Raw genomic sequence first — 26,830 nt, forward strand, 5'->3', positions numbered from 1 at the left:
AGCATAACAACTTAAGGAGAGAGTCTATACCACAGCTTAAGCCATGATTTATGTGGGTTTGTGTAAGAAATAAACACACTGAGACTTAGCATAATGAGTGAATCAAGACTGCTTTTGGCATATTATTAAGCCATATTTGGCTTTATCATGCTTTACTGAATACACCATAGTAGTTGGGTTGGTTATAAACAGTGTACGTTTGCATATGGAACTACCTGAGACAACAATTTGGAAGCAGCAAAGTAGTTTATTCATGTATTTGCAAACACGGGTGCCCAGAAGGTGAACAAAGCATTCATCACCTTTTATCCCGTTACACAAGTTCATACCCCCCTCCCCTTTATGACACAGAATCCTACTCAATTCTCCTAAAAGCCCCTCCACCTTTGTTGATAGGGTTTTAACAAGTTTACTATAATCTTTTCCCTCGCTAGCATAAGCTCTATTGTTATTTTTGTACTTCCTCTGCTTATGGTTTTAGCTGGCATTCAGGCTCACTAAGCTTGTGGTTCTTAGCTGTTAGCTGCTTCATACAGGTAATTTTGAAACAGTTTTTCAATTGTTCCATTTGACATATCAAGCACTTACCTTTTTTGAAACAATACCAACTCCATTTTCTTATATAAAATAATACATGATAATTATTATTCTTTTAAATGACCATTTTCCTTATGTTTAACCAGTTCACAAGACATTAAGGTCAAGATGAAACAACCCTCCAATGATTAATGAAATTTGTTTATTTGGCTTTAGAACCAATGTAATAATAATCTCATAATGTATTATCTGAACTTTTCAATTCATTTATGAACAGCAGCTCCACACACCATGCATAGAGCAAACAGAAATCAACCAGCAGAGGAAAAATTGGTGCACGGGAAGATATTCTTTATTATAGCTTTAAGATCGGTGTTTACTCAGAAATAAATCCCTCAAAAGTCAAACAAACTGAATGCTCAGTAAACATAAGGGATGTTGCTTAATTTTGTTTTGGGATTTCTGATCTATGGTATACTTGTGTGTATATTTTCTTTGCCAAAAGATCATTTGTCTTAAATGGGACAGTGTCCTCAAACAACTAAAAAACGCCTTTTTTCTTCAATAGTGTGGGAAACACAGTTCGCACGAAACACTAAACTACGAAGTAGTCAACTCATGTTGTTTGCTTATGGTTCTGCTAACTTTACGAAGCCAGCAATTCACATCAGTTAACCACGTGTAAACAGTTCCTGGAAATAAAACTTGGGGAACGCGGGCACAGTCCCAGCGAAGGGCTTCCAACGAATCTGCGAAGAGATAATAAGATAAAGCAGAACGATGAACTACATTTCCCAGAAGGCTAAGCGCATAGACAATTGCCCTACACAAGCGCCCTGAATGGGATTCTGGGAATTATAGTTTTCCGGTTACTAAGGAGCAGCCCGTGGGACAAAATGTCGTACGTGTTCCCGAAGAAGGCTGGTGTGTCGCTCAAGCAGGTGAAGACTGTCCTGGTCACCTTTTGTCCTTTCGAATTCAACGTGCAAAGCACCAGGTGAGAAGAATCGCGAGAGAGGCTTCCCAGACGCTTGCAGATCCAGCCCGGAGTTTCCGGATAGGACTATAAAGGCGAATGCTTTTTTTTTTCTTTTTTACCATGGGAGACTTGTGTGTGTAATGGGAATGGCAGGTTTAGGAAACAACGCCGTTTGCAAGGAATGAGCTGCCCCTCCTTGGGATGCGCTAAATACTCATTTGATCATATTAAGAGCAATTGCGTTCTTTTCGCTGATGATGTAAAGCTGTTCAATACCACAGACAATACTGCTACCCTACAAAAAGATCTTGACTATGTATCAGAATGGTCAAACAAATGGCAACTTCAAATCTCAACAAATAAATGCTCTGTCTTACATATTGGCAAAAAAAATCAGAAAATAAAATACAAGCTGAATAGTCAAGATCTTGTTGATGACCCAAGCTCTGTAAAGGACCTTGGAATACTCACCTCTAATGATCTAAGTGCTAGAGCCCACTGCAACTACATAGCCAAAAAGGCATTAAGAGTTGTTAACCTAATCCTACGTAGCTTTTTCTCTGGTAATATCACACTACTAACCAGAGCATACAAAACATTTGCTAGACCAATACTCGAATACAGTTCATCAGTCTGGAACCCACATTACGTATGTGATATTAGCACAATTGAGAAAGTCCAGAAATATTTCACAAGAAGAGTTCTCCACTCCTCTACTCGTTGTAGAATACCTTATGCCACCAGACTTGAAATTCTAGAACTAGAAAACCTTGAATTACGCCGTCTTCGGTCTGATTTAAGTATGGTATATAAAATCATACATTGCAATGTCCTACCTGTCAATGAATACTTCAGCTTCAACCATAACAACACAAGAGCACACAATAGATACAAACTCAAAGTTAACCGCACCAAACTTGATTGCAGGAAATACGACTTCAGCAATAGAGTGGTCAATGTCTGGAATACTCTACCCGACTCTGTAGTTTCTTCCCCAAACCCCAAAAACTTTAACCTTAGACTGTCTACTATTGACCTCACCCCTTTCCTAAGAGGTCTGTAGGGGGCGTGCATAAGCGCACCAAAGTGCCTACCGTCCCTGTCCTATTGTTTCTCTTATTCTTCTTTTATTTTTCTTATATGTACCCATTTCATGTATTCACAACTATGTATACACTTATACTTATTATCTTGTAAACAATTGGCAAATCAAATAAATAAATAAAATAAAATAAATAAATAAATTTGGGGCTAAATCCCGTACAAGAGAGTGGGATCGAGAAAGAAATTATCTGGATGCAAATGTATCTGTACATTTGTACATATCACCTGTAAAGTCATGGAATCACTTATTAACCAATCCATTATCCTCCACTTAGAGACAAACAACCTTCTCTCCAATAATCAATTAGGTTTCAGGAAAAACTATCATGTAATCTGCAACTCTTACACTGCAAAAACATATGGACTACACAACTCGATCAGGGCAAAGCAATAGACGCAATCTACATAGACTTCTGTAAAGCCTTTGATTCAGTGGTACACGACAAACTACTCCTAAAACTAAAATCTTATGGTATCTCTGGACACCTGCATAACTGGATAGAAGCATTCCTGTCAAACAGACAACATATGGTCAAAATTGGGAATGTCCTATCAAATTCTGTACCTGTCAATAGTGGTGTCCCCCAGGGCAGTGTTCTAGGACCAACTCTCTTCATACTCTAATAAATAACCTCTGTGATCATATTAAGAGCACCTGCGTTCTTTTCGCTGATGATGTAAAGCTGTTCAATACCACAGACAATACTGCTACCCTTCAAAAAGATCTTGACTATCTATCAGAATGGTCAAACAAATGGCAGCTTCAAATCTCAACAAATAAATGCTCTGTCTTACATATTGGCAAAAAAAATCCGAAAATAAAATACAAGCTGAATAGTCAAGATCTTGTTGATGATCTAAGCTATGTAAAGGACCTTGGAATACTCATCTCTAATGATCTAAGTGCTAGAGCCCACTGTAACTACATAGCCAAAAAGGCATTAAGAGTTGTTAACCTAATCCTACGTAGCTTTTTCTCTGGTAATATCACACTACTAACTAGAGCATACAAAACATTTGCTAGACCAATACTTGAATACAGCTCATCAGTCTGGAACCCACATTACATATCTGATATTAGCACTGTTGAGAAAGTCCAGAAATATTTCACAAGAAGAGTTCTCCACTCCTCTACTCGTTGCAGAATATCTTATGCCACTAGACTTGAAATTCTAGACCTAGAAAACCTTGAATTACGCCGTCTTCGGTCTGATCTAAGTATGGTATATAAAATTATATATTGCAATGTCCTACCTGTCAATGAATACTTCAGCTTCAACCATAACAACACAAGAGCACACAATAGATACAAACTCAAGGTTAACCGCACCAAACTTGATTGCAGGAAATACAACTTCAGCAACAGAGTGGTCAATGTCTGGAATACTCTACCTGACTCTGTAGTTTCTTCCCCAAATCCCAAAAACTTTAACCTTAGACTGTCTACTATTGACCTCACCCCTTTCCTAAGAGGTCTGTAGGGGGTGTGCATAAGCGCACCAACATGCCTACCATCCCTGTCCTATTGTTTCTTTTATTTTTCTTATATGTACCCATTTCATGTATTCATAACTATCTATATACTTATACCTATTATCTTGTAAGCAATTGACAAATCAAATAAATAAATAAATAAATAAATGGTCAATGCAAGGATGCTCAGGCTTGTTGTTCCCTTAAAAAAAAAACTGTGGGAAACAAAGGTGATAGAGGGCATATGCTGGATCGTAACTGTTGCACTTAAATTTGTTTTAATTCCCGAGCTAGCGTCTTGTATTAGACTTTAGTTTCCATGAGCACCCGGCAGAAGCAAATCATGGGTAGTGATACTGAGAATCTGAGATGTCCAGAAAATGCAAAAGTGTTGTAATTATTTCTTCAGTATAAACAGGACTAAATCCTGATTAAAATAGACCTGGAATTTGTTTAATCTGATAGTGCCTGGATATTAATCTGCTGTCATCCCCTTGAACAGGTGGTGAAAAATAAATAAGGGATATGGTGATTCTGCTTCAGAAGCATTGGTATAGCTATTCCTACATCTTAAAACAAATTTCTGGTAGTGCTAATGGCAATTTAATTGTAAGTTTGCTATCATGACACCTTATGATTAAGTCAGGTCAGATGACAGTCTAGATCAGTGGTCCCCAAACTTTTTCAGTCCACCGCCCCCTTGGTGCTACAAACTCATCCTTAATGCCCCCCACCCAGGGGTGGGATTCAAATTTATGTGGGCGTGGCCTAGTTTGAGGGTGTGGTTTGCTGGTAATGTGATTGGATGGGTGTAGCTTGCTGGTCACATGACTGGGTGAGCGTGGTTTGGTGACTGGGAAACCAAATACAAGTGGTCCTCACTTAATGGCCAGTTGCTTAGCAAGTGTTCTAATTTATGACTGGCTTCCCCAGAACTACTTGACCTGTTTTTGGAGTTTTGACAGCCATGCACACACATATACACATACTCCCTTCCGACCCTGCTGGAGCAGGTCATTGGACTAGAATCAGCAAAGCATCTCTGATTAGATTCTAGTAGTGAATAAAATCTAATCAGAGATGCTTTGCCAATTCTTGTTGATCTGTTTTATTTGTATTTATTTTATGTTGCTGAATTGCATTGACATGTGTGTCCCTTCTTGTGCACACCCCAGAAGCTTTTGTGATTCCTTGCAGCAAAAATTACCGACCTCTGGCTTTGCTCTACTTTTCAAATGTGCCGGCACTGCCGCGTTCTAGGTGCCGGCCCCGCAGGTCCACCCCATTGGGCCCGCTGCACCGGAAGGACCTGCCCAAGCAAGTCCGAGCGGAGCAGTGCACCAAATCAATGGGATGAGCCTGGGAGAGGGAAAGAGAGAGAGAGAAAAGAAAGAGAGAAGGAACAAAAGAAAGAGAAAAGCGAAAGAAAGAAAAAGGGACAAAGAAAGGGGGGATGGAGGGGGAAGGGGGAGAGAGGGAGAGAGACCTGATGCATCAGATTGAAATGAGGCCTAGTTTAGAGGCCCTTTTCCACACTGAAACATCTTTGCCAGCATCTTTGCCAGCACATTGAAACATCTTTGGCTTCTATTAATTAAAGGTTTTGTGGATGAAACATGGCCAAGACTATGAGGAAGCTCTCACATTTTGTTGAGGCTTTAAACAGGATCCATTGGACCAGATCTCCACCCTAAAAAATTACTTTTCCCCAATGTATTACAGTGCCAATTCTGAAGAAGGCAAAACCAAAATGTATTGGTAAATTACAAAGAGAACACACACACACACACACACACCCCTTCTAACCCTGTTGGAGCAGGTGATTGGACTAGAATAGATATCTCATTAACTTTCTCCTCCCTCCCTCCTTTATTTCTTTTTATTTCTATCTCCTTCCTTCCATTCCTCCCTCTTTCTTTGTCCCTTTTTCTTTGTTTCCCTTTTCTCTTTCTCTTCTTCCTTCTCTCTTTCTCTCTTTCCTCTCTCTTTCCCTCTCTCAGGCTTACCCCATTGACTTCGTGCACCTCTCCGTTCGGACTTGCTTGGGCAGGTGCCTCTGGTGCAAGGGGCTCAATGGGGTGGAACGCGGCGGCGGTGGGATGTTTGAAAAGGAGAGCAAAGCCACTCTGGTTTTGCTCTCCATTCCCAATGCTGCGTTCGGGGCGGAGCTCCTTGCACCAGAGCGTGCAAATCAGTGGGATGATCCTGCGGGGCCTTGACTCGAACGCGGCAGCGGCAGGATTTTTTCTCACCCCTGAATTGTGCCCTGCTGCTCACCTCCAACGCCCCCCTGCTTCCTCTTAGCAGCCCCCTGCCAGCCCCCTTGCCTCTCAGCGCCCCCCTAATGCATCCCACCGCCCCCAGGGGGCGGTACTGCCCACTTTGGGAACCACTGTTCTAGATCATGATCATGTTGTAGTTAATATTCTTTAACTACAATTAAACTCTTGCCTGAATTCGCATGACATATTGAACAATGGCTATAGAATACCTTAGCATTTTAGTATCATTATGGCTCAGCCACAGTGTTAATATATAGCAGGTGGGTATTGATATTGCACAAAGCAACTCAGCAGTTAAGACAATCTTGTGTTTATATATATATCAAGATCTCTTAAACAGACCTCCTTTTGCTCTTTACATGAAAAATATTGGTACTTTGTATGTAACTGTTATATAACAAGTTATACAAATACATTTTTACAGTCTTTTATCTTTCTCCAACTTCTTTTTAGAAATTTTCTTCAATGTCTATTTGAAAAGAAGGCATACAAATCAAACTTGAACTGTGATGTGAAAACAGAGGTAAAACATGATGGAACTGAACCAGTTATAGATATCACATTTGGTAAGATATAACTTTATACAATCAATAACAGGAAATGAAGATGGTGTTTGATTTCGTTGTATGAGGTGCAATGACAATAAAGTAAACTAAACTAAACTAAATATTATGTAATGGCTCAAAATATGAGTTCTAAAAGAATTGGAAGTATTAGTGGTTATTTAGAAAAAGGTTTCAAAGTTTTTGAAGTACTTCTTTTATAATGACCTCTGTTTCAGGAAATATTTGTGAATAAATACTTGAGTTTGAAAATCAAACATTGTTCAAAATAGCTTTTAATGTAAACAACTTTTATTCCCTTGGTTGTAATATTCCTTTATTACTGCACTATTAGCTTTCGCAGATTGTCTTTGCTAAGACTAAAACACTTGACATTTCTATTTTGTTTCTGTGCCACGTGATAGGAAATATGAGAGAAATAAAAGCATAAAGAATAGTTGGATGTGATGTTTTCTATAGAGATACTTTGCAACATGTATTATTTTTATTTATTTCTTTTTATCCCGCCTTTATTTTTACAAATAACTCAAGGTGACGAGTAAACATATCCAACCCATTTTCCTCTCCCTATTTTCCCCATAACAACAATCCTGTAGTATGGATTGAGCTTAGAGGGTGACTGCCCCAAGGTCACACAGCTGGCTTTAATGGCTAATGTGGAATTTTAACTCATAGTCTCCTGGTTTCTAGCCTAGTATCTTTATAGCCACTAGACCAAAGTGACTTTCCAGATATAAGCAGAATTACTGTAAGTATTCCTCTTTGAATCTTTAATATGATCTCATCATGTTTGTAAGTCTTGTTAGATGGTTTGAAAGCTCTTCCAGTTTTTTTACATAGATACATATACATATGCTAATACATGTTAAATTAAGGTTAATTTCACATATACCTACAGTAGTACTGCAATTGTAGTAAAGCTATATATCCTGTGGTTGTGTTTTTTTACCACTAGATGGCTTATTATAACTTCTTGAAGCCACTGTAGATTATCAATGAAATTACTTAAGAAAAACAACAATAGGACGTCACTATTAAAAAAGTAATGTAGAATTTTAACAGAAACAGATGAGAAAGTATGAATACAATTGAAAAAAGCATGCTTTGAAACATGTCTGATCATGTTTATTCAAGTTCTCTTTAGATCAGTAGGGCTTATTATCTGGAACCTGAATGTGGATTGAAACCACGGTAATTAGGGTTTTTGTGTTTTTGTAAAAACACTTTTTGGAGGATTCTTTTTCCATTAAGTGTTAGAACTTGGTTTGGGCACTTAGTACGATATGTTGTATATCAAGCCGAATGGTGGCAATGTTGTTTTTGTAAATGGTGTTGAAGTGGGTAAGAACTTGTAGTTCAGTGGTGACCTTGAGTGTGTAGATTACAGATTTTGTCCTTGGCATTTCCAGGTAATATTAAAATTCATTGCTTGAAACCCAGGAATCTGCTGCCATTTGGTTTTATAGTATTTGGTTAAATCCCTGTTTCTCAACCTTGGCATATTTAAGATGTGTGGACTTCAACTTCCAGCATTCTCCAGCTCATATAACAATTCTGAGTTTTGGGAGTTGAAGTCCACACATCTTAAAAGTTGCTATGGTTGAGAAACACTGGGCTAGATTGTGGCAGGATTTATTTCAGTGAAAGGCACCTCTAATCCCAGCTTTAGGTTTGTATTGCCACCCCTTCTTTAAGAATGGAAAGCTGATTATTTCAAATTGAATCTCATATATCTGTAAACATAATTTATCATTTAATGTTCAAATAAATGGAATTGTCCTAGCAATTGTCCTAGTTGTTCTTACTGACAATAACATTACTAAATATCTATCTGATTTTGTAACATAGAACTGTTAACACTACTGATTGCTTTTTATTTTTCTTCTATAATTAAATTATTATATTTCTTTTCCAGTGGATGGTGAAAGATTGATTATGAAAGGAGCCAATTTAACAACTAAAGAGATGTTAGATGCATTCAACTCTAGATGTCAAAAGAAAGAATTTGCATTGGCAGAATAGCCACCACCATAGACTACTTGAAACTGGCAATAGAAGAGTTTACATCAATAATATAAATGCATAAAAATCTGCATGAAGCTACTTTAGAAAAATGGCAAGGACTTTCCTAATAACTGAAAGAATCTGAAGTGGATATATAGAGGAGAAAAGTGGATTCTGGTTTCAAAAATGCTTTCTGGACTTTTGATTAAAGATTAAACTCTTAATACCTTATCAGTGTTGGATTAACATCATTTTTCTTAGTAGGTCAAATCATCAAGTAAGTGATGATCCTTTTAATCACTTGATCATTATATTTATATTCACAAATATAAATTATTAAGGTTTTATTAATCTGGACTATAAAAGTTTTTCTATGGTACAGAATTGCATACATTTTATAAACCTTATGATCTGCTTATACACGAAGCTACATCCAGAATACATTAGACAAAACCACTCACCTTTTTATAACCTGCATAAGCTTCTTGAAGCAGGTGATAAAAAAAGCCAAAAGTAAGTATAAAGGCATATTTATGTGAATTGTTGTACAGAAACACTTCCCATTTGACTGTAGTCAATTTTCCCCATGTTCTATCTGTGTGTTTGCAGGAATAAAAATACATGTTCAGAATTCAATTAATCTTTTAATTAAGCTTTCAAGGCTTCTGTTGGACACTTTAATCCTATTCAGACTAAAGATCTTTTTGCATGTAGAATTGAAGATAGACGCATGAGGGAGTAGTGACTTCCGTCTCTACAAGTTGTTCTGGTATTTCGAATAACTTAACTTAAAAGGAAACAGACTTAAATTGGACATGAAACAAAAATTCCTAAATGGGTAAGATAATGGAATAATCTATATAGGGAGGTCTCCCCTTTTCTATATTTAAACAGTGTCTAGATCAGGGGTGGCAAACTCACGGTGTCACATCATGTGACATATGACTTTTCTCCGCTAAACCAGGGGTGGGCATGGCCAGTACGTGATGCATCTGGCCTGTGGGCCATGAGTTTGACACTCCTGGTTTAGATGGCCATCTGTCAAGGTTGTTGTAGATTTGCTTTGGGCAGGGATTGAACTAGATCAGGATGTAAAACTCATGGCATCATGTCATGTAATGTATTGTGACTTTCCACCCCTTCGCTAAAATGGTGGGCGTGTCCAGTGCATGACACATCTGGACTGCCGGCTGCGAGTTTGACACCCCTGAACTAATAAACATCAATGTCTCTTCCAATCCTTATATTTTATGATTCTTTGGATTTATTTTGAAGATTGAGACCCTTCTACCCAAGGTTTGTAATCGATTCCATATGGACAATTCTGTCCACTGGGGTCAGAATTGGATTCAAATGTGGATGAACTTATGAGTGTTGACAACATTGAAATACTCATGTGGAAGCTTTAATAAATATAAAACATCTTCTGTGTTCCTGTAATCAGGAACAGGAGGAACTTCTTATAGTCCAAGGTTACATTCATGGGGCCGACTCAATAAAACAAAACAAAGTGGATGCAGCTAAATTAACCTCTTGTTCTCTCCCAGACTGCCTTGGTACTCTTACTAAGGCCTTTCTGCACCAGGACTCTTGTTAGTTCAAAACCAGCTCCAAATCTCCGCTGTTTCATTAGTTGAGATTGGAGCCAATGTATTTCTAGTTTGGTTGAAGCATATTTGAAACTACAGAATAAATAGCACTCATATTTTGCTTTGAAATATTGTGTTCCTAGAAGTTATGAGCAATGTGCTTCCCCACTTGCAAAAATTATTTCCTCACTCCCCAATCCTGAAGTTTAAATACCAAGTATTTAAAGAAAAGGGTGACTTTCCAGTTTTACGGCTTCCTCGAAGGCTTTTATATATATATATATATATATATATGATGCATTAAAAGCAGACTTTATGAAGATAAATGGAATACAGATAGTCCTTATGACTGCAATTGGGACTGGAATTTTAGTCTTAAATCTTGACAGTCATAAGTCATGGCACGCTTTATTGGTCACTATCATGCCCCCATTGAAGCCTGAATTTGTGGAGGACGATGAGCCAGAGCTAGAGCTGACAGAAATCGAAGGGGCGGCTTTGTTGGCTTCAGAGGAATGTGTGTAAGAACGGGCCGAGGCAGTCCAGGGTCCCTCAGGATTGGGACGGCTTGTCATCAGAGAGGAATGAGGGCAAGCAGTGGACATTAGGAGCGACGGAGCTGAGGTGATGAGCAAAGACTGCACCCTCCTGATCCCCAAGCATGGAGAGTGGAGAGAAGGCAGGAACAGTGCAGGCCAACCCGACGACTCGGGAGGAGAGCACCCCGCCCCTCTTTGCAAGGTACACCTGGGGACAGATTTAAGGAGATGCTGTGTGGAGGGTCATTTGTTTGGAGCAAATGCTGAATTGGTAGGGTTTGGTGTGCTGGTACAGACATTTGGAGTTTTCAGGACTGCTTGCTTCTTCCTTACTTGTGGACTCAGTGCCTTCTTTCTGACTTCGTGGATTCAGTATCTTCTTCCTGACTTTGTGGACTTTGTTCCTTGGTTTGTGGACTTATTGTTTGTTCCTTGTTTCATGGATTCATTTCCCTATTCCTTTGTTTTGCTGGACTGGGCACCGCCAGAGGCTGCCATGTGTGTGTGTGTGTGTGTGTGTGTGTGTGTGTGTGTGTGTGTGTGTGTGCTTTGCTCTGGAACTTGCCAAGAACGTGGAAGCATTTGAGGGGACATTTGGACCATTAAAAGGGTGCTTGAACTCAGCTGGCTGTATGACCTTCATGCCTTGTCCTGAGTCATCACAGTCACAAAACATCCCTTCTGAAGCCATCTTAACTCCAAATGGTTGCTAAATGACTAGTTGTAAATCAAAGAATACCTGTATGCAAGCAGTGTCCTTTCCCTTTGATATGAAGTAGGAATGAAGACAGTTTCTTTGGTATACAACAACCTGGGGTGGATCAGTAATTTTATAATCCTTGTTCCTACCTTGCTTATTAGGTTGCTTTGCAAATGAGAAATTGAATGGGAAGCACACTTGAGCATTAAAATGACTAGAGAGCATTGCAGCATGATAAAGAACACACCTGGAAATGCCTCAGGAGGTAATTTAAACCACAAAAAATGGATAAGCAACTGAAAATATAAAACTGTTTAAATACAGAAAAAAATCACACATTCTTCTCATCATATCAGATATTAAATATTATTCTTTACTAGACTGAGATGTTGACTATTTCTGTCAGCCAAAAAGATAGTGGTAGATGGAAGTAAAGGAGAAGAAGTTGGTACAGAATTGAAGAATGAAAAAGATGAAACCGTAACTGATTAGAAAGCTATACAGATTTGTCCTTGGTTGTAAAACTTTTGTACACAAAACAGTATCTGTTTTTGAAGAGCTGCAGGAAACTAATAAGCCAGAGGAATTAAAAGCCTTAATAGAAAAAAGGATTTCTTGCTCTGAAAAAATAATGGTATTCTAATATGGATTATAAAACAAAATGAAACTCCTATATTGACAAGGGTATTATATTTCTTATACATAAAACAAACATTAAGATAGTAAGCTGATTTTACATCTTGGCAACAAAGGCCAAGTATATTACTTGCAATTAAAATTATGCTGTCAATAGAAAAGAATCAACCCTTCTTCAGGGAAATACCAAATGAATCATAAATATCTCTTGCAGATGCTTAGAACCTAAGTGTAACACCAGATATAATACAGCTCCTTACTCTTCATGGTGTTAAGGGATTAGTGCTCTGCTTTCAACATAAGTCACATCACAAATGCTCTTAGGATTTTGATTGCTTCTACAGAACTTTGGCATCTTGCCCAACAGTCTTCCAAGCTTTGGGTAAAATGTCAACATGGAGTGGGCATGCAAAATAATGCCTACACCTGTTAAGACTGCTTCGTATGACCCTGAATAATCCATAAGGCTTTCAAACAGAACAGTCACAATAGACTTCTATTGGATCAATATTATGCACACCTTCAGTATGTGAGATGGCCCTCATTTAATAAGAAAAAGAGGCAAATCAGTATCAATCAAGACTATATATTCTATTGTCATCTTTAGAGATTGATATTAGTCTCTAAATTGAGTCTCAATATGAATACACACACACACACACACACACACACACACATATATATACATTATCTATCTATCTATCTATCTATCTATCTATCTATCTGTCTGTCTGCTGTCTGTCTGTCTGTCTGTCTGTCTGTCTGTCGTCTGTCTGTCTGTCTATCTATCTATCTATCTATCTATCTATCTATCTATCTATCTATCTATCTATCTATCTATCTACCGTGTTTCTCACATAATAAGGCCGGGCCTTATTTTTTTGAGCCCGAAAAAGCGGCTAGGCCGTCTTTTGGGGGTAACTTAATTTCCCCCTTTCATCCTCATCTAGAGCGCCCGCGGGCAGCCTCGCCACCAGCTGCTCCTAAGGGCGATCATGGCGAAGCGCAGAGAGCTCCCTACTCCCACCAAACACCTTTGCTGCAGACCCAAGACCTTTGGCACCTGCCTCTGTTGCTTTCCTTCTGCCCATTCCGCTGCCGTTTGGAGTGCCGTTGGAGCTGCTGCCGCCGTTTGGAGCTGCCTCTGCCGTTTGGAGCTGCCTCTGCCGTTTGGAGCCGCCGGCCGCCGTTTGAAGCTGCCGCTCCGCGTTTGAGCACTACCGCTGTTTGAAGCACCACCGCCACTCCAAACACGGGGCGGCAGCTCCAAACGTGACGGCGGCACTCCAAACGGTGGTGGCGGCTCCAAACGGCAGAGGCAGCTCCAAACACGGAAGCGGAGCCACCGCGCCATTTGGAGCTGCCGCCGCTGTTTGGAGTACCATTGAGCTGCCTCTGCCGTTGGAGCTGCCTCTGCCGTTTGGAGCTGCTGCCGCCGTTTGGAGCCACCGCCTCCGTTTGAAGCTGCCGCTTCGCGTTTGGAGCACTACCGCTGTTTGGAGCACCACCGCCACTCCAAACACGGCGGCAGCTCCAAACACGGAAGCAGCAGCTCCAACGTGACGGCGGCACTCCAAGCGCCGGCAGCTCCAAACGGCAGAGGCAGCTCCAAACACGGAAGCGGAGCCACCGCCGCCGTTGGAGCTGCCGCCATCACGTTTGGAGCTGCTGCTTCCGTGTTTGGAGCTGCTGCCGTGTTTGGAGTGGCGGTGGTGCTCCAAACAGCGGTAGTGCTCCAAACGCGGAAGCGGCAGCTTCAAACGGCAGAGGCGGCTCCAAACGGCAGAGGCAGCTCCAATGGTACTCCAAACAGCGGCGGCAGCTCCAAATGGCGGCGGTGGCTCCGCTTCCGTGTTTGGAGCTGCCTCTGCCGGAGCTGCCGGCGCCGTTGGAGTGCCGCCGTCACGTTTGGAGCTGCTGCTTCCGTGTTTGAGCTGCCGCCGTGTTTGGAGTGGCGGTGGTGCTCCAAACAGCGGTAGTGCTCAAACGCCGAAGCGGCAGCTTCAAACGGCGGCGGCTCCAAACGGCGGCAGCAGCTCCAAACGGCAGAGGCAGCTCCAAACGGCGGCGGCGGCTCCAAATGGCAGAGGCAGCTCCAAATGGCGGCGGCGGCTCCAAACGGCAGAGGCAGCTCCAAACGGCGGCAGCAGCTCCAAGGGCACTCCAAATGGCGGTGGTAGCTCCAACGGCACTCCAAATGGCAAGTCCCCCCACCCTTCCCCCTATTTTGCATGTTTTAAACTAGGCCTAAATTTGGGGAGGGGCTTAATTTGATTTTATGCCTAGAAAACATGCTGGGTCTTCCTATTGGTGGAGGCCGTATTGTTGGAGAAACACGGTATCTATCTATCTATCTTCAAAACTCTCACATCTGATACTTTGAAACCTTCAATTGAACAGAATGGGGCATCATAGAACAACAATTTTTGAATAAAAAATACCTCCAACAGGATAACTAATGTGTCCAAAATCCGGGACCTATGACTTCCATAAGATTGAAATTTGGCAAATTTGTGACTACTTTGGCACTACCATGCCTTATGACTACACTTCCCAGAAATGCATAGGTTGCCTTGTGTGAGGGAAGATGGAAGGGGTGTGTCGCTGCCCTTTCCCCATCTCCCTTGTGCCCTGTACCTATTCAGCTGACAGAAAGACCCAAAGGGCAAGTAGCCATTGGCTGCTTTGGAATCAAGATCAAAATTTGAAATCTCTTAATGGTGTGGCTGGTGGAGGAAGGATGAAGGATGACTTGGATTTTGGTTGGGGGGCACCAGCATCAACAGGTGAAGTCTCTTCCTCCCTGGATGGAGGGGGTCCTTGGGGACACATCAATATAGGGAGTAGAGGAGAGGAGTTTGCTTCACTGAGGTTTTCCTGAGGGAGATGAGATGCTCAAGCCTATATTATATGTGGAAAGAGGAATAACCCAACAGATCACAAATTGTCTGGTTAGTATAGGCATGTCTCCACTTGGTTTGCATACCCAGATTACAGATAATAGTACAACTCTAGTATGGATACTAGAATTAGGTCAAATTATCATTTCTTATTTCTGCAATTTAAGAATTATTATGAGGAGCAATTGTTATAGTACCTAGAAGTAAAGGACTTAAGAAGTCATCTGGCAGGATTTTGTGTTAAAACAGATGGCGAGGAGCTTGGTTTAGCAAACTGAGAAGTTAATGGTGCTTTAGAGGGAGATTGAAGAGTGGAATATACCTATTAGGGTTATTTATATCTATAAATGCTTGTTTGTTATTGGATGGTTTCATGAAACCTACATTCATTTCAGTAGATAGATGGATTCATGCTTATAATAACTCTTGTCCCTTAATACTAAGAATATTATTTCTGGATAAGTTGGAAAGAACTGAAGTAAGCTACAAAGTGGTTTGATCATGAATGCGTGCTAATTGAAAAGAAATACAGATTTGGATACAAAATAAGAAAGCAATATCCCTCATCATCTTGTGCAAAGCTATATTCAGAAAATGAAATCTTTCCTGAATGTGGGCATTTTAGATTTTAAATCGATTTTTAATTCAATACCTAGAATTGTTCTTGGAAAAAGCTTAAAACACATTTATGGTATTGATCTTCCTTGCTGCAGAATTTATATTCTAACGTGTGTCTAAAAGTTAGCTGTAATTTACTTAAGTTAACTCACTCTGGTGTGTATGCATTAGGGGTATATCTTACCTCTAACTTTGTTTAATATATATATTAATATATCACTATATCAATATTTGATACAATCCTGATATTTACACTGCAAACATATCAGGCATAAAGTCCCCATGCTTTATACAGACAATTCTGCTGTTGTATTACAGATGCAATAAAGCCATATTTTACATAGCAGGCAAAACTATCTGGTAAATAATTTTTGAAAAAATATAAAAAATAAAAAATGCTGCTTTTTTTCCAGGAGAAAGCTAAATAAAGAGGAGACTGGAAATTAATCTGGTCAAATTTTTAAAATATCTTGGAGAGCTTTCCTACTCCAAAGCAATTTGGAGCACACACTGTGACTAAATAGTATGTGAAGCCTCAAGAGTCAAGATAGTCAACTATTTAGTGTATTTTCTTTACTAGTGTGGTCAGTTAATACCAGCTGCATGGAAGCTTTTTGAAGCCACATTTTTGGCCTAAATTCTGTGTGGTACAAAGGTAGGAATTTATGCCAAGAAGGATGAACTAGACTAAAACAAAATTATTGAGATAGGAGTTTGCTGATCCTAACAGGACAGCCAAATATCCAGGTTAGATAGATTTCTGTTCTGGAGGCAAAAATGCCTAATATTCAATAGAAGGCTGAAAGCTGATGGTTTATTGTTGACTGAAAATTCAACACTTCCCAACAGTTTTCTGTCTTTAGTTCTTGCTGATGACACTGCCTAAAACTGGAAATTGGTGGAAGAGTAGAAGCTTACATCATTTGGGCTTTTGGCACAATTTGTATTGACATTAAGATACAATCAGGCTAAGCAAACACTTACTCAAACAATGAATGATATGGAACATCAAGCTGAGGTAAATAGATTGTCCCAGAACAATAGAATTTGGGCTGTTAAGAGTATATGAGATCTAGCAAATTATTTACATCCTGTCTCTTTTCCCATGTTGAGAAAAGCTGTTATATAACATCATTCCTTCTATTTTGCTGCAAGACAGGTATGCTAAAATTCCATTAATTGAGCATACCTACCCATGTGTACAGGGAAGGGAGAATTATCTTGAAGGGCAGAAGACAAAACCAAACACCAACAGTCATATAAAAAGGGCTTGAGTTCAGAGCAAGAATGTAACATAAGTAAATGATTCAGACAAACCCTTTCCTAATGCACATGAAGATAAAGGGAAGGAAGCATATTGGAATATTTTGTTATTAAAGCTTTACAATAAAAGTTGTACTAACTTACCTGACATTGATTTTCTGGTCTGGTTTACCTTGAAGGGTTGGTATGTGCTAATAAGATAGAAACAATCACTCCTGTACAGGAAGTCCTTGGTTAACAATCGTAGCTGCAACTGGAAACTCTGCCACTAAGTCACATGATCATACATTTTGATGTCATGTGGCAATGCAAATTATTATAGCAGTTCTAGTTGTAGTTATTAAGTGAATCCCTTGAGGTTAAGCGCAATTTCACATATTGCCATTTGCAACCTCCTGCTGACTTCCCCATTGACTTTGCTTGTTGGAAGTCAGCACCTCCAACAAATACAGATTGTTGAATGTTGAACATGTGATTGCAGGAAGCTGCAACGGTCATAATTGCAAGTCAATTGCTACGTGCCAAAATTGTGGCCATATGACCAATAATTGCAACTTCAAGGACCAAATGCAATCCTTTTTTTTGTACTTTTCAGTACTGTTGTAACTTTCAATAAGCAATGATTGTTAACCTACCTATATTATTAAACTTCTTGTAAGACTAATAAATTAATAAACTACTACATCTATGTAATTGTTACAGGGTTATTCAGACAAGTTTATTTTATCCCACTTATGCCAATGGAAGATTGGACACACCCCTCTTATGCCAATGGAAGTTCCTCTGGGAAATTTTGAACCTTCCACCACTGACTCAGTAGCTAAGTTTAGTGCTGCTGCAATGGACATATTGTAAGGCAAAAACTGGTACAGGGATAATTCCAAGTCAATATCAAATAAATGATATGCAATAAAAAAATCTAGAAGATACTGTAGTGAAGCTAAACAGAGCTACTATATTGTCGTCTCTGGATCATTGAATGAGATTAGAACCATACTATCAGTTTCAGGTATCAAAGACATGGGAGAAAATAACATAGGGTAACATGACAAAAAATATTTGCAAACTTCAGAACTAGGAGTGGCTGCACAGATTTCTCAATCCGCAAGCTGCTTTGAAATCTATCTTGTCTCATAAGATTTTTTTTAAAAAAAATTCTATGGCTTTCAATGCATTGTCTCTTTAAAGCACATCTATTGGGTGGACTGAGCTTTCATGCATATTTATTCAGGAAGGAGTCCTACTGAGTTCTCTGAAACTCCTTAAAATTGTGTATTTAGAACTGCAACCAAATTCAACAAATACAATTTAATGGGATCCAAAACTGAGCACATATTTTCTCAGTAACTTCTAGTATTTTTGGAATGCAGCTGTGTAAACTTCTTTCTACATTGGGAAAACAAAGTGTAATTCAGGATATCCAAGTTTAATATTCCAAAGATGCCTTGGTAAAAAATGGGCCAAATAATAGAGGTTAATCAAAAGAAACATCAAAGTTTTTATTGCTTTAATCAGGAGGACCACCTATAATGTATGATTTGTCCCTCTTCCTCGCATTCTTTTCAGTTAGGTCCACAAATGACTAGGCAATTAATGAATGTTTGATATAAGGGAAGCAGGAACTTTTCAGATCTCTGGCCACCTATCTGAGACCTACTTGAGTCCAACTATGAACTGGGTAAGTGACTATGCACATGAAAATTCTCATTGTTCCTCTTTTAAGATTGAATGTCTCTTGAATACATGTTAATATAAAATGCCTTTTCACAGTTAGTGTGGTTTTGGATTTATACACAAAAATATACACTTAATACTTGATGTAATTAAGCATATGCTGTTAATGAAACAAATGTTCTAATTACCAATGCTTGTTTTGGTACCTTCAAGTTAGAGTTATTGACCTTTGCTTGCTGTTTTAACAGTTTTCCTGGAAAGATTTCAGAAGTGGTTTGCCACTGCCTGCTTCCTAAGGTTGAGGGAGAGTGACTGGCTCAAGGTTATTCAGTTGGTTTTGTGCCTAAGGCAGGACTAGAATTCACTGTCTCCCAATTTCTAGCCTGATGCCTTAACTAATACCCCAAAACTGGCTCATCAATATATTGCTTCAATCAGATATAAAAATATACTGATACACCAAGTTAATATTATAGCAATAATTTAAATGCAGGACATCTATACAGAAGTATGAGGGACAATAATGTTTAATAATTCCCAATGTAAAGATTAGTGATTTTATCCACAATTACACATTAAGAGATATGGAATTGCTTATAGACCTTTCTTTGTCTTTCCAGAAAGTACAATGTTTCACTTACACAAAAAGCAAAGTGTCTTCTTTTTTTAACAGTTTAAATACATAGGAGATTAACGTATTTGGTTTTACAATATAAAATGTTACCTACTTATAGACAGATATAGACAGAGAGATACCCTATATAGGTTAAAAATAAAATAAAAATACTTCCAAACTAAAAAAAAAAATCTCTTTAAAACAAAATGAATAAGCGTAGTGATGCACTGTTTCATCATTTTTTCAGTCTGTTGAGTAAATTGCATAATTGGGATTACTAAAAAAAAACCTGGTAACCCCAGTGCATTAGTAAGTATCTCAGGAAAAGAAAAATAGTAACTTTAAAAAAATCTGGTGGCTTTTAAATCAGTAATACTCTATGCTAAGTAATAATTGTAATGAATGCACTGTAGAATGGCTACTGATCAAGGTTACTTTTAAAAAAACCACTACAGATAGCCCTCAGTTTACATCTATTCATTCAGAGATTGTTCAAAGTTATGCCAGATCTATTAAAAAAAAAAGCAATGAAGTTCTGACTGGTCCCCAAAGTTGTCCCAGTCATGTGATTGCGATCCAAGCATTTGGATCCCCAGCAAGTGATTATGACATCACAACAAGCCATGTCACAGGATTGCCATTGGCAACCTTCCTATTTAACTTCCAACAAGTGAAATCAATGGGGAGGTGCCAGGGAAGATTGCAAGTTGCCCTTGTAAATCACTTTCACCAATTTTTCTCCGAAGGAGTCTGCTGCAAAATATCTAGCACTCCTTCTAGCTGCAGTTCATAGTGTGTCGCCATCCACAAGTCACCCCAGCCTCCTCTGCTGCCCCTCCCAGGGTCTCTACCACCTCTCTCACAGTTTCTGCCAACCCATTCTGCACCCTCCATCAGTTCTCTTGCACTGTTGTGGTTTGCTGGCAGCCTGTGCAGATGGCAGTGGAATCGGACAGTGGAGAAGAAAGGGGATCAGCCCAGGAGTCTGGAGAGGACTCGGATGAGGGTCCTGCATTCAATGCAGAGATGAGGCCAGGACCATCTGGGAGTGGGGTGCTGCCTCCAGAGCCTACGGAGTCTGGCAGCAGCGAGGCAGAGGACCCAGGGGAGCCTGTTCCCAGTGCACGTTTGTACAGAGCTGCTAGAAGGCGAGAGCAGCTGAAACAAAAGGGGTGACTCGGGAGTAAGGCTGGGAGGTGATTGCCCCTCCCATAAGGTATAAAGGACAGGGAAAGATGATGAAACCTTTGCAGGAAGCAAAGTCGTTCATTCAGTTCAGATTCATTCTTGAAGCTCTTTGTACTTCGGTTGTTGTTTTTTCTAGTTCATTTGACACTTCTGTTATTGGCAGCACTTCACAGGAAAAAAAGGGGGGTGTTTATCTCGAGGGACTATTTGAGATTCATTACTGGCTGGGAAAGAAAATAATTCCCAGCATTGCAATAAAACAAGACTTGTTTTTAAAATAAGCATGTGCGTAATTACGGTTTTGGAAGCCTTGGTCAGAACATGCACTTCCTGGCACATGGCACACCCATCTCCCATAGCACCCATGCAAACCCCACCTGATTCCTTACCTGGGACTTCTCCCTCTTCCCAACCCATGTGCTGTGGTGTTACAGTTGGGATTGCCATTGCTAAATGATGCAGTCATCTGATATCATGCTTTACAACTGCATCTCTTAGCAACAGCAATCTCGGGCCCTATTGCTGTCGTCATAACTTGAGGACTACTTATAGAGACCATGTTACCCATAGACTCAATTGATGAGGTATTCCTGCCTCTGCAAAGTAGCCAGTCAAGTTGCCTTAGAAGAAAGAAATGTGCTGAAAGCAAAATGAATATCACTTTAGGTGACAGAAGTAGGAAAATAACACTTCAGGAGTGGGAAAATGCTCCTGATGGTTGCTCTCATTGTGGTTGAAGGAAATTTAGAGGCAATGCTGTTCATTTCTGCAATACCAAAAGTGGCCATTGGTCTGTAACCAGTTATGGAGCAACCTGATAATGCGGATGCATAAATAAGCCATAGTGGTCTATCCATTAGGGTTCATAAAAAATGAAACAATGGCATGTGGTACAAGTTAACACAAACACTGAAGTTGGGAAAGAAATGGATGGATTGGACAGGATGTGGTGGACTATTCAGGTAAAAATATTATTTTTTTGTTTATGTAATGGGGTTATTTGCACATCTGCCTTATTAACTTCTTTCATAATAGTTGAAGAACAATTATTACTATAGTTCTAATGTCAAGTGGCAAGAGTGTTGGAATGTACTAGCAGCTATAACTTGCATCATCAAGTTTCCTTTCTAAATATTAGTTTATATTAACAGTATATCATAATATATTATTACGTTTAGTATACATTTGTGAATCTAAAGCATAGTTTATTGTAGCAAATTGTTTTCCAATGTCAGCACTGTTTGACACATTAGCCTAGGATGGTTAAAAAAAAACCCCCACTGCTGGTCGTTGTCTTAGCTTCTCTAATTAATCCTGAGTCAAATACACAAAGTATAGCCTGTCCTCCAGAGACAGTTGTGAGCCATTGTAAGCCTCAATTAGAATCAATTATGAGTTGTTGCTTTTACAATAGCAGCTCTGTTTTATCTGAATTATGTCTCAACTTGTTTGTTTCCAGATATCAGATCAAAGATTCCATAATCTCCATAGGATGAAATGATGGAAACCAAGAGTAGAATTGGACTGCATTCTCTCTGATCCACCAAGATCAGTAACAACCACCATTATATAGTGTCTGCTAAGCTCAACCTGGATAGAGGGTCCAAAGGATATCATGGCTAAGAATATTAAAAACTAGTTTATTCTCCCCTCCAAAGGTATCATCAAATTGACTAAGAATGTTTTCATCCTACTGCTGGACCTGATGTATAATTGGAAAGAATCTAAAGAAACAATGGAATTGGGACACCACGACAAGTTCAATAACTTTCTGAATAAAGATTTTATAGTGCCTTACAGCTTCAGTCTATTTTTTCTATATATTTGTAAAAGTACACATTTCATTGTATATTCTATAATATTATATACCAATGGACGATCCTTCTCTTCTGCATTTGTGGAAATCACAAGATTTATGTGGTCCAATTTTACTACCAAAATAGCAGGCCTTCAACTAGCTAAATTCATGCCTTTGGAATGCAATAGGGATTCTAAATTCTGGGATTAATATTATAGAAAGGAAGGCACAATATTATTTTAAGATATTGCCTAAGTAATAATTACTAAGCCATTGTTCATTATATCCATATTAATTTATGCTTTAAAAAATTACAAGCTTATGAAATTCATGCTACTGGTTCTCTAACTTCTGGTATGTTCATTTTTCTTATCCCAAAGAAGGAAGGAAAGAAATTTTTTTATAGTTTTGCATAATATGAAGTAACTGTGTTATTCAATAGGAAAAATGTGTATAACTGGCTTTTTGCATACTTGTGAATACATTCAAATGTGAAAATGTCTGCAGTTATAAATGTAACAGGATATTAAGTATATTTCAATAAATTATTTAGCCAGTCATACCAGTATGTACACATTAATTCAGAAATAAGTATAATTAGGATTCCTGCCTAAAGTGAAAGTTTGGAATTTTGTGAAATGTAGTTTCAAGGCACCTGGATTTTACTAGATGACAAAAGTTATTGTAAAGTAAGCCATTATCAGTTAGAGCAGGGGTGTCAAACTCACATTGTAACAATCAGTGGCATCATGCAACGTATTGGGACTTTCCCCCCCTTCGCTAAACCAAGTGTGGGCATGGCCAGCACGTAACGCATCTGGCCCATGGGCTGGGAGTTTTACAACCCTGAATTAGACAATAAATCCCTTTTGGATATGAGACCTACATTGATGGAATGTATTCAGGGCATTTTTGGTGCAAGAATGTTAAATCTCCATTTGCTTCTCATCCATAGATTCTAATATTGATTAACGTCCTGCAAAATAACTAATGTTATGAAACAGATTCCCTGAAAGTATGGAAAATGTTTCTGAGAATAAGCAAATAAATGTATACGTCTATTCTACCCATGAAACTTTTTCAGGTTTAACTTTCTCAACAACACTAAAGGAAATTCTAAAATTTATTTAGTTCAGAGGTGGTATAGATTTATAAAGTTGAATAGTGAAATAGCTTCCACTATTATGGTTTATCTCACAATCAGCCAGATGTTCAGACTAGATTTGGCATTTCCCCCCACCTATTGGGTCCTTCCCAATAGATGAGGAAAAATGAGCCATGGCGGCACAGTGGTTAGAGTGCAGTACTGCAGGCTACTTCTACTGCCTGCCGGCTGCCTGCAATTTGGCAGTTCAAATCTCACCAAGCTCAAGGTTGTTCAGTCTTCCATCCTTCCGAGGGAGGTAAAATGAGGAGCCAAATTGTTGGGGGCAATATGCTGACTCTGTAAACTGCTTAGAGAGGGCTGTAAAGCACTGTGAAGTGGTATATAAGTTTAAGTGCTATTGCTATTGCTATTCCCAAAGACCAGGGATAGGCTGATGTTGTTTCATATTAGAAATGGGATAAATATATTTGATTGACTATAATCATATTCCTAAACACTGATCAAGATACATGTCATATAGATGGATAATGAAATGTGGATAACTTACTTTTAATTCCTGTTGGACTGATCTGCTGTGCAGAGAAATTGTAGATCTAAAGAGTGGTTATTATTAATAACAATTGCAGAATTCAATCTGGGTCAGTTACTGGGATCAGAGGTTTAGTCTTCCAAGCATTTTTCAATGCTTCCTGATGTGTCATCTTTAGGCTAATGATGCATATCAGTTTTAAACCAAATGGATTTGTTCATCCCCAATATTACTGCTCCTCTGCTGTGAGATACTGCAGACATTCCTTTAATAAATGCACAAAAATGTGTACTATTACAGAACAGGATAATAATTTCCCAACTGTAAGAGAGGCAAGCAGGTACATCCTTGAAGGAAGTCAAAAAGTCCAGAAGGTGATTGTGACTGTGTTCAGTGTTCTCTACCTTTTGCAATGGCATGGCCCAATCTACCTTCCTTTTGCATAGGAGCTCAATGTTGGCACACCTATAAAGGGAAGGAATCTTGGTCATGCATTGCAAACACCATTTAGACTATTATGATTTACCTTCATGTTACTGAAAGCAAAGGTTACTTTTTTATTTTATTTTACAGAATAAGGGAAAGTAGAACTTGATGCAAAAAGCAAGTAGATCTATAGAGACTACAGTTAGGTAAACCAGAGAGAATCAATGGAAATTGAGTATCTGGTGACTATAAATGAAAATATAGTTTTAAGTTACATTGAGTGTAGCTTCCAAATCAATTTATTCTGCTTTTTTCAGACTTACCTTCCAAGTATTTGCATACTTGTGGAATGCACTGTTTAAGATTAATTCAGACAAGAATGAGAACCAGTTTAGTGTTATGGTGGTGGCCTAGTAACTAGGATACTGTGAGTTCTACTCCCACATTCATGAAAAACTAGCTGACTAGCCTGCCATTCTGTCTCAACCCAACACAGCCTGTCATTCTCTCTCAACCCAACATAACTCACCTCACAGGATGGTTGCTGTGAGAAAAATAGGAGGAGGAAGGAGTATTGATATAATTGCCACTTTTCATTGTATAAGAAGAAAAAAAGGTGGGATAAAAATCTTTTTTAAAAATAGAACAGTTTTAGAAATTCTAAGGGCAGAAAAGGGACTAGAAACTGAGATTTGGGATATTTCAATTTGAAAAGAGAAGACTAAGGAGTGTGATAGCACTATTCAATTCCATCATTTTGAAGGAGAATTGGTTGTCACCATCTCAGAAGTAAAATGAAATAGAGACTTATTTCTACAAAATATAGTAGGTTAAAATATGATAGCGATCTATCTATCTATCTATCTATCTATCTATCTATCTATCTATCTATCTATCTATCTATCCACATAAATTAGCTATATAAATATATTAGAAACATATATGTACTTCAATAATATTTGCATTAGATAATATATATATATATATACCGTATTTGCCGGCGTATAAGACGACCCGGCGTATAAGACGACCCCCCACCACCACCAGAAACGCCTCCAGAAATCCCGGCTGCAGCGGCAGGGCGGAGTGCCAGGGGCCGTGGGAAGAGCAGGAAGGCTGCAGCCTCGGGCGGAGCGAGGCGAGCGGGATGAAGCGGAAGCGCGCAGGATCCGGGAAGCCAGAGGCGCCTGCGTCCAACAGCATCCGAAAGCGGCAGTGGATATACCGCGATAAGACGACCCCACTTGGAGGCATGTTTTTCGGGCAAAAAGTCATCTTATACGCGGCAATATATATATATATATATATATATATATATATAATATATATATATATATATATATATATATATATATATATATATAATTAAAAGTTTTTACAGCTAAAATGATATACATTTTTTCCTTCTATTGTATTTTTTTTACTTTAAAATATATTTTAATGTGTTATTTTTCTTTGATAATGCATGTATTTTTTATCTCTATGGTTTTTCCCCCATTACTTGTAATTATTTAAAAAAAAATGCAATAAAAGAAAAAAATTTTTAAAACGTTACAGTAAGGCAAATGGTAGTTCAACAAGTGAGATAAATTTCCTAACAAGATGAACAGTTTAATGGTAGAACTAATCCCCACACTGGTGGTGGGACCATCAATCTATTCAAATGGACTCCTACAAAGGAATCCATAGAGTGATGACATTCCAGCCAAAGTGATTTCATAGTGGGCAGGGACAGTTCCAGATATGAGAGACCCACTAATGGGCCCCCATAGGTGTTACATTTGTTGATGTCAGAAGCAAAGGATTAATGAGGAGATTGGCAGCAATGGAGTACTATTTCTGATGAGCACCAGGCACTTGTAAGGTTATTCTGAAACGCAATTATGTTTCCTCTTCCGCTTCAGAATATCATAACGGTTCTATGGAAGATATGAGCAGTATTAGCAGCTTTCTCAGAGGTGCTATTCAGCAGGTACTGACCAGTTCTGGAGAACTGCTAGCAGAAATTTTGAGTAGTTCAGAGAACCAGCAAATACCACCTCTGACTGGCCCTGCCCCCATCTATTCTCTACCTCCCGAGTCCCAGCTGATCAACTGAGTCTTCTTTTGTTGCCCTGTACAGGAGAACAGAGCTGGAAAGCAGGTTAGTGGGGTGGGGAGGGAATGGGATTTTGCAGTAACCTTCCCCCAGGACTGGGAAGGAAATGGAGATTTTACAATATCCTTCCCCTGCTGCACCCACCAAGCCATGCCCACAGAACTGGTAGTAAAAAAATTTTTGAATCCCACCACTGAGCTTTCTAT

General features: G+C 39.0%; 1 protein-coding gene and 1 long non-coding RNA gene across 2 annotated transcripts; both read left to right on the forward strand.

The window, feature by feature from the left end:
- Positions 1–1,232: 1,232 nt before the first annotated feature.
- Positions 1,233–9,173, forward strand: MRPL53 (mitochondrial ribosomal protein L53). Its single transcript, XM_026691333.2, has 3 exons — positions 1,233–1,534; positions 6,829–6,941; positions 8,854–9,173. The coding sequence occupies exons 1-3, from the start codon at positions 1,434–1,436 to the stop codon at positions 8,958–8,960; spliced, it is 321 nt and encodes a 106-aa protein (XP_026547118.1). The 5' UTR covers positions 1,233–1,433; the 3' UTR covers positions 8,961–9,173.
- Positions 9,174–11,579: 2,406 nt separating this feature from the next.
- LOC148131507 (uncharacterized) lies at positions 11,580–23,744 on the forward strand. Its single transcript, XR_015748966.1, has 3 exons — positions 11,580–12,035; positions 18,754–18,865; positions 22,125–23,744. It is a non-coding gene; the product is annotated as an uncharacterized LOC148131507 (long non-coding RNA).
- Positions 23,745–26,830: the final 3,086 nt, after the last annotated feature.

The sequence above is a fragment of the Notechis scutatus genome, chromosome 3 (assembly GCF_049901735.1).
Source record: "Notechis scutatus isolate UNSWTSFEM ecotype Mainland chromosome 3, rNotScu1.2, whole genome shotgun sequence".
Taxonomy (NCBI): Eukaryota; Metazoa; Chordata; class Lepidosauria; order Squamata; family Elapidae; genus Notechis; species Notechis scutatus.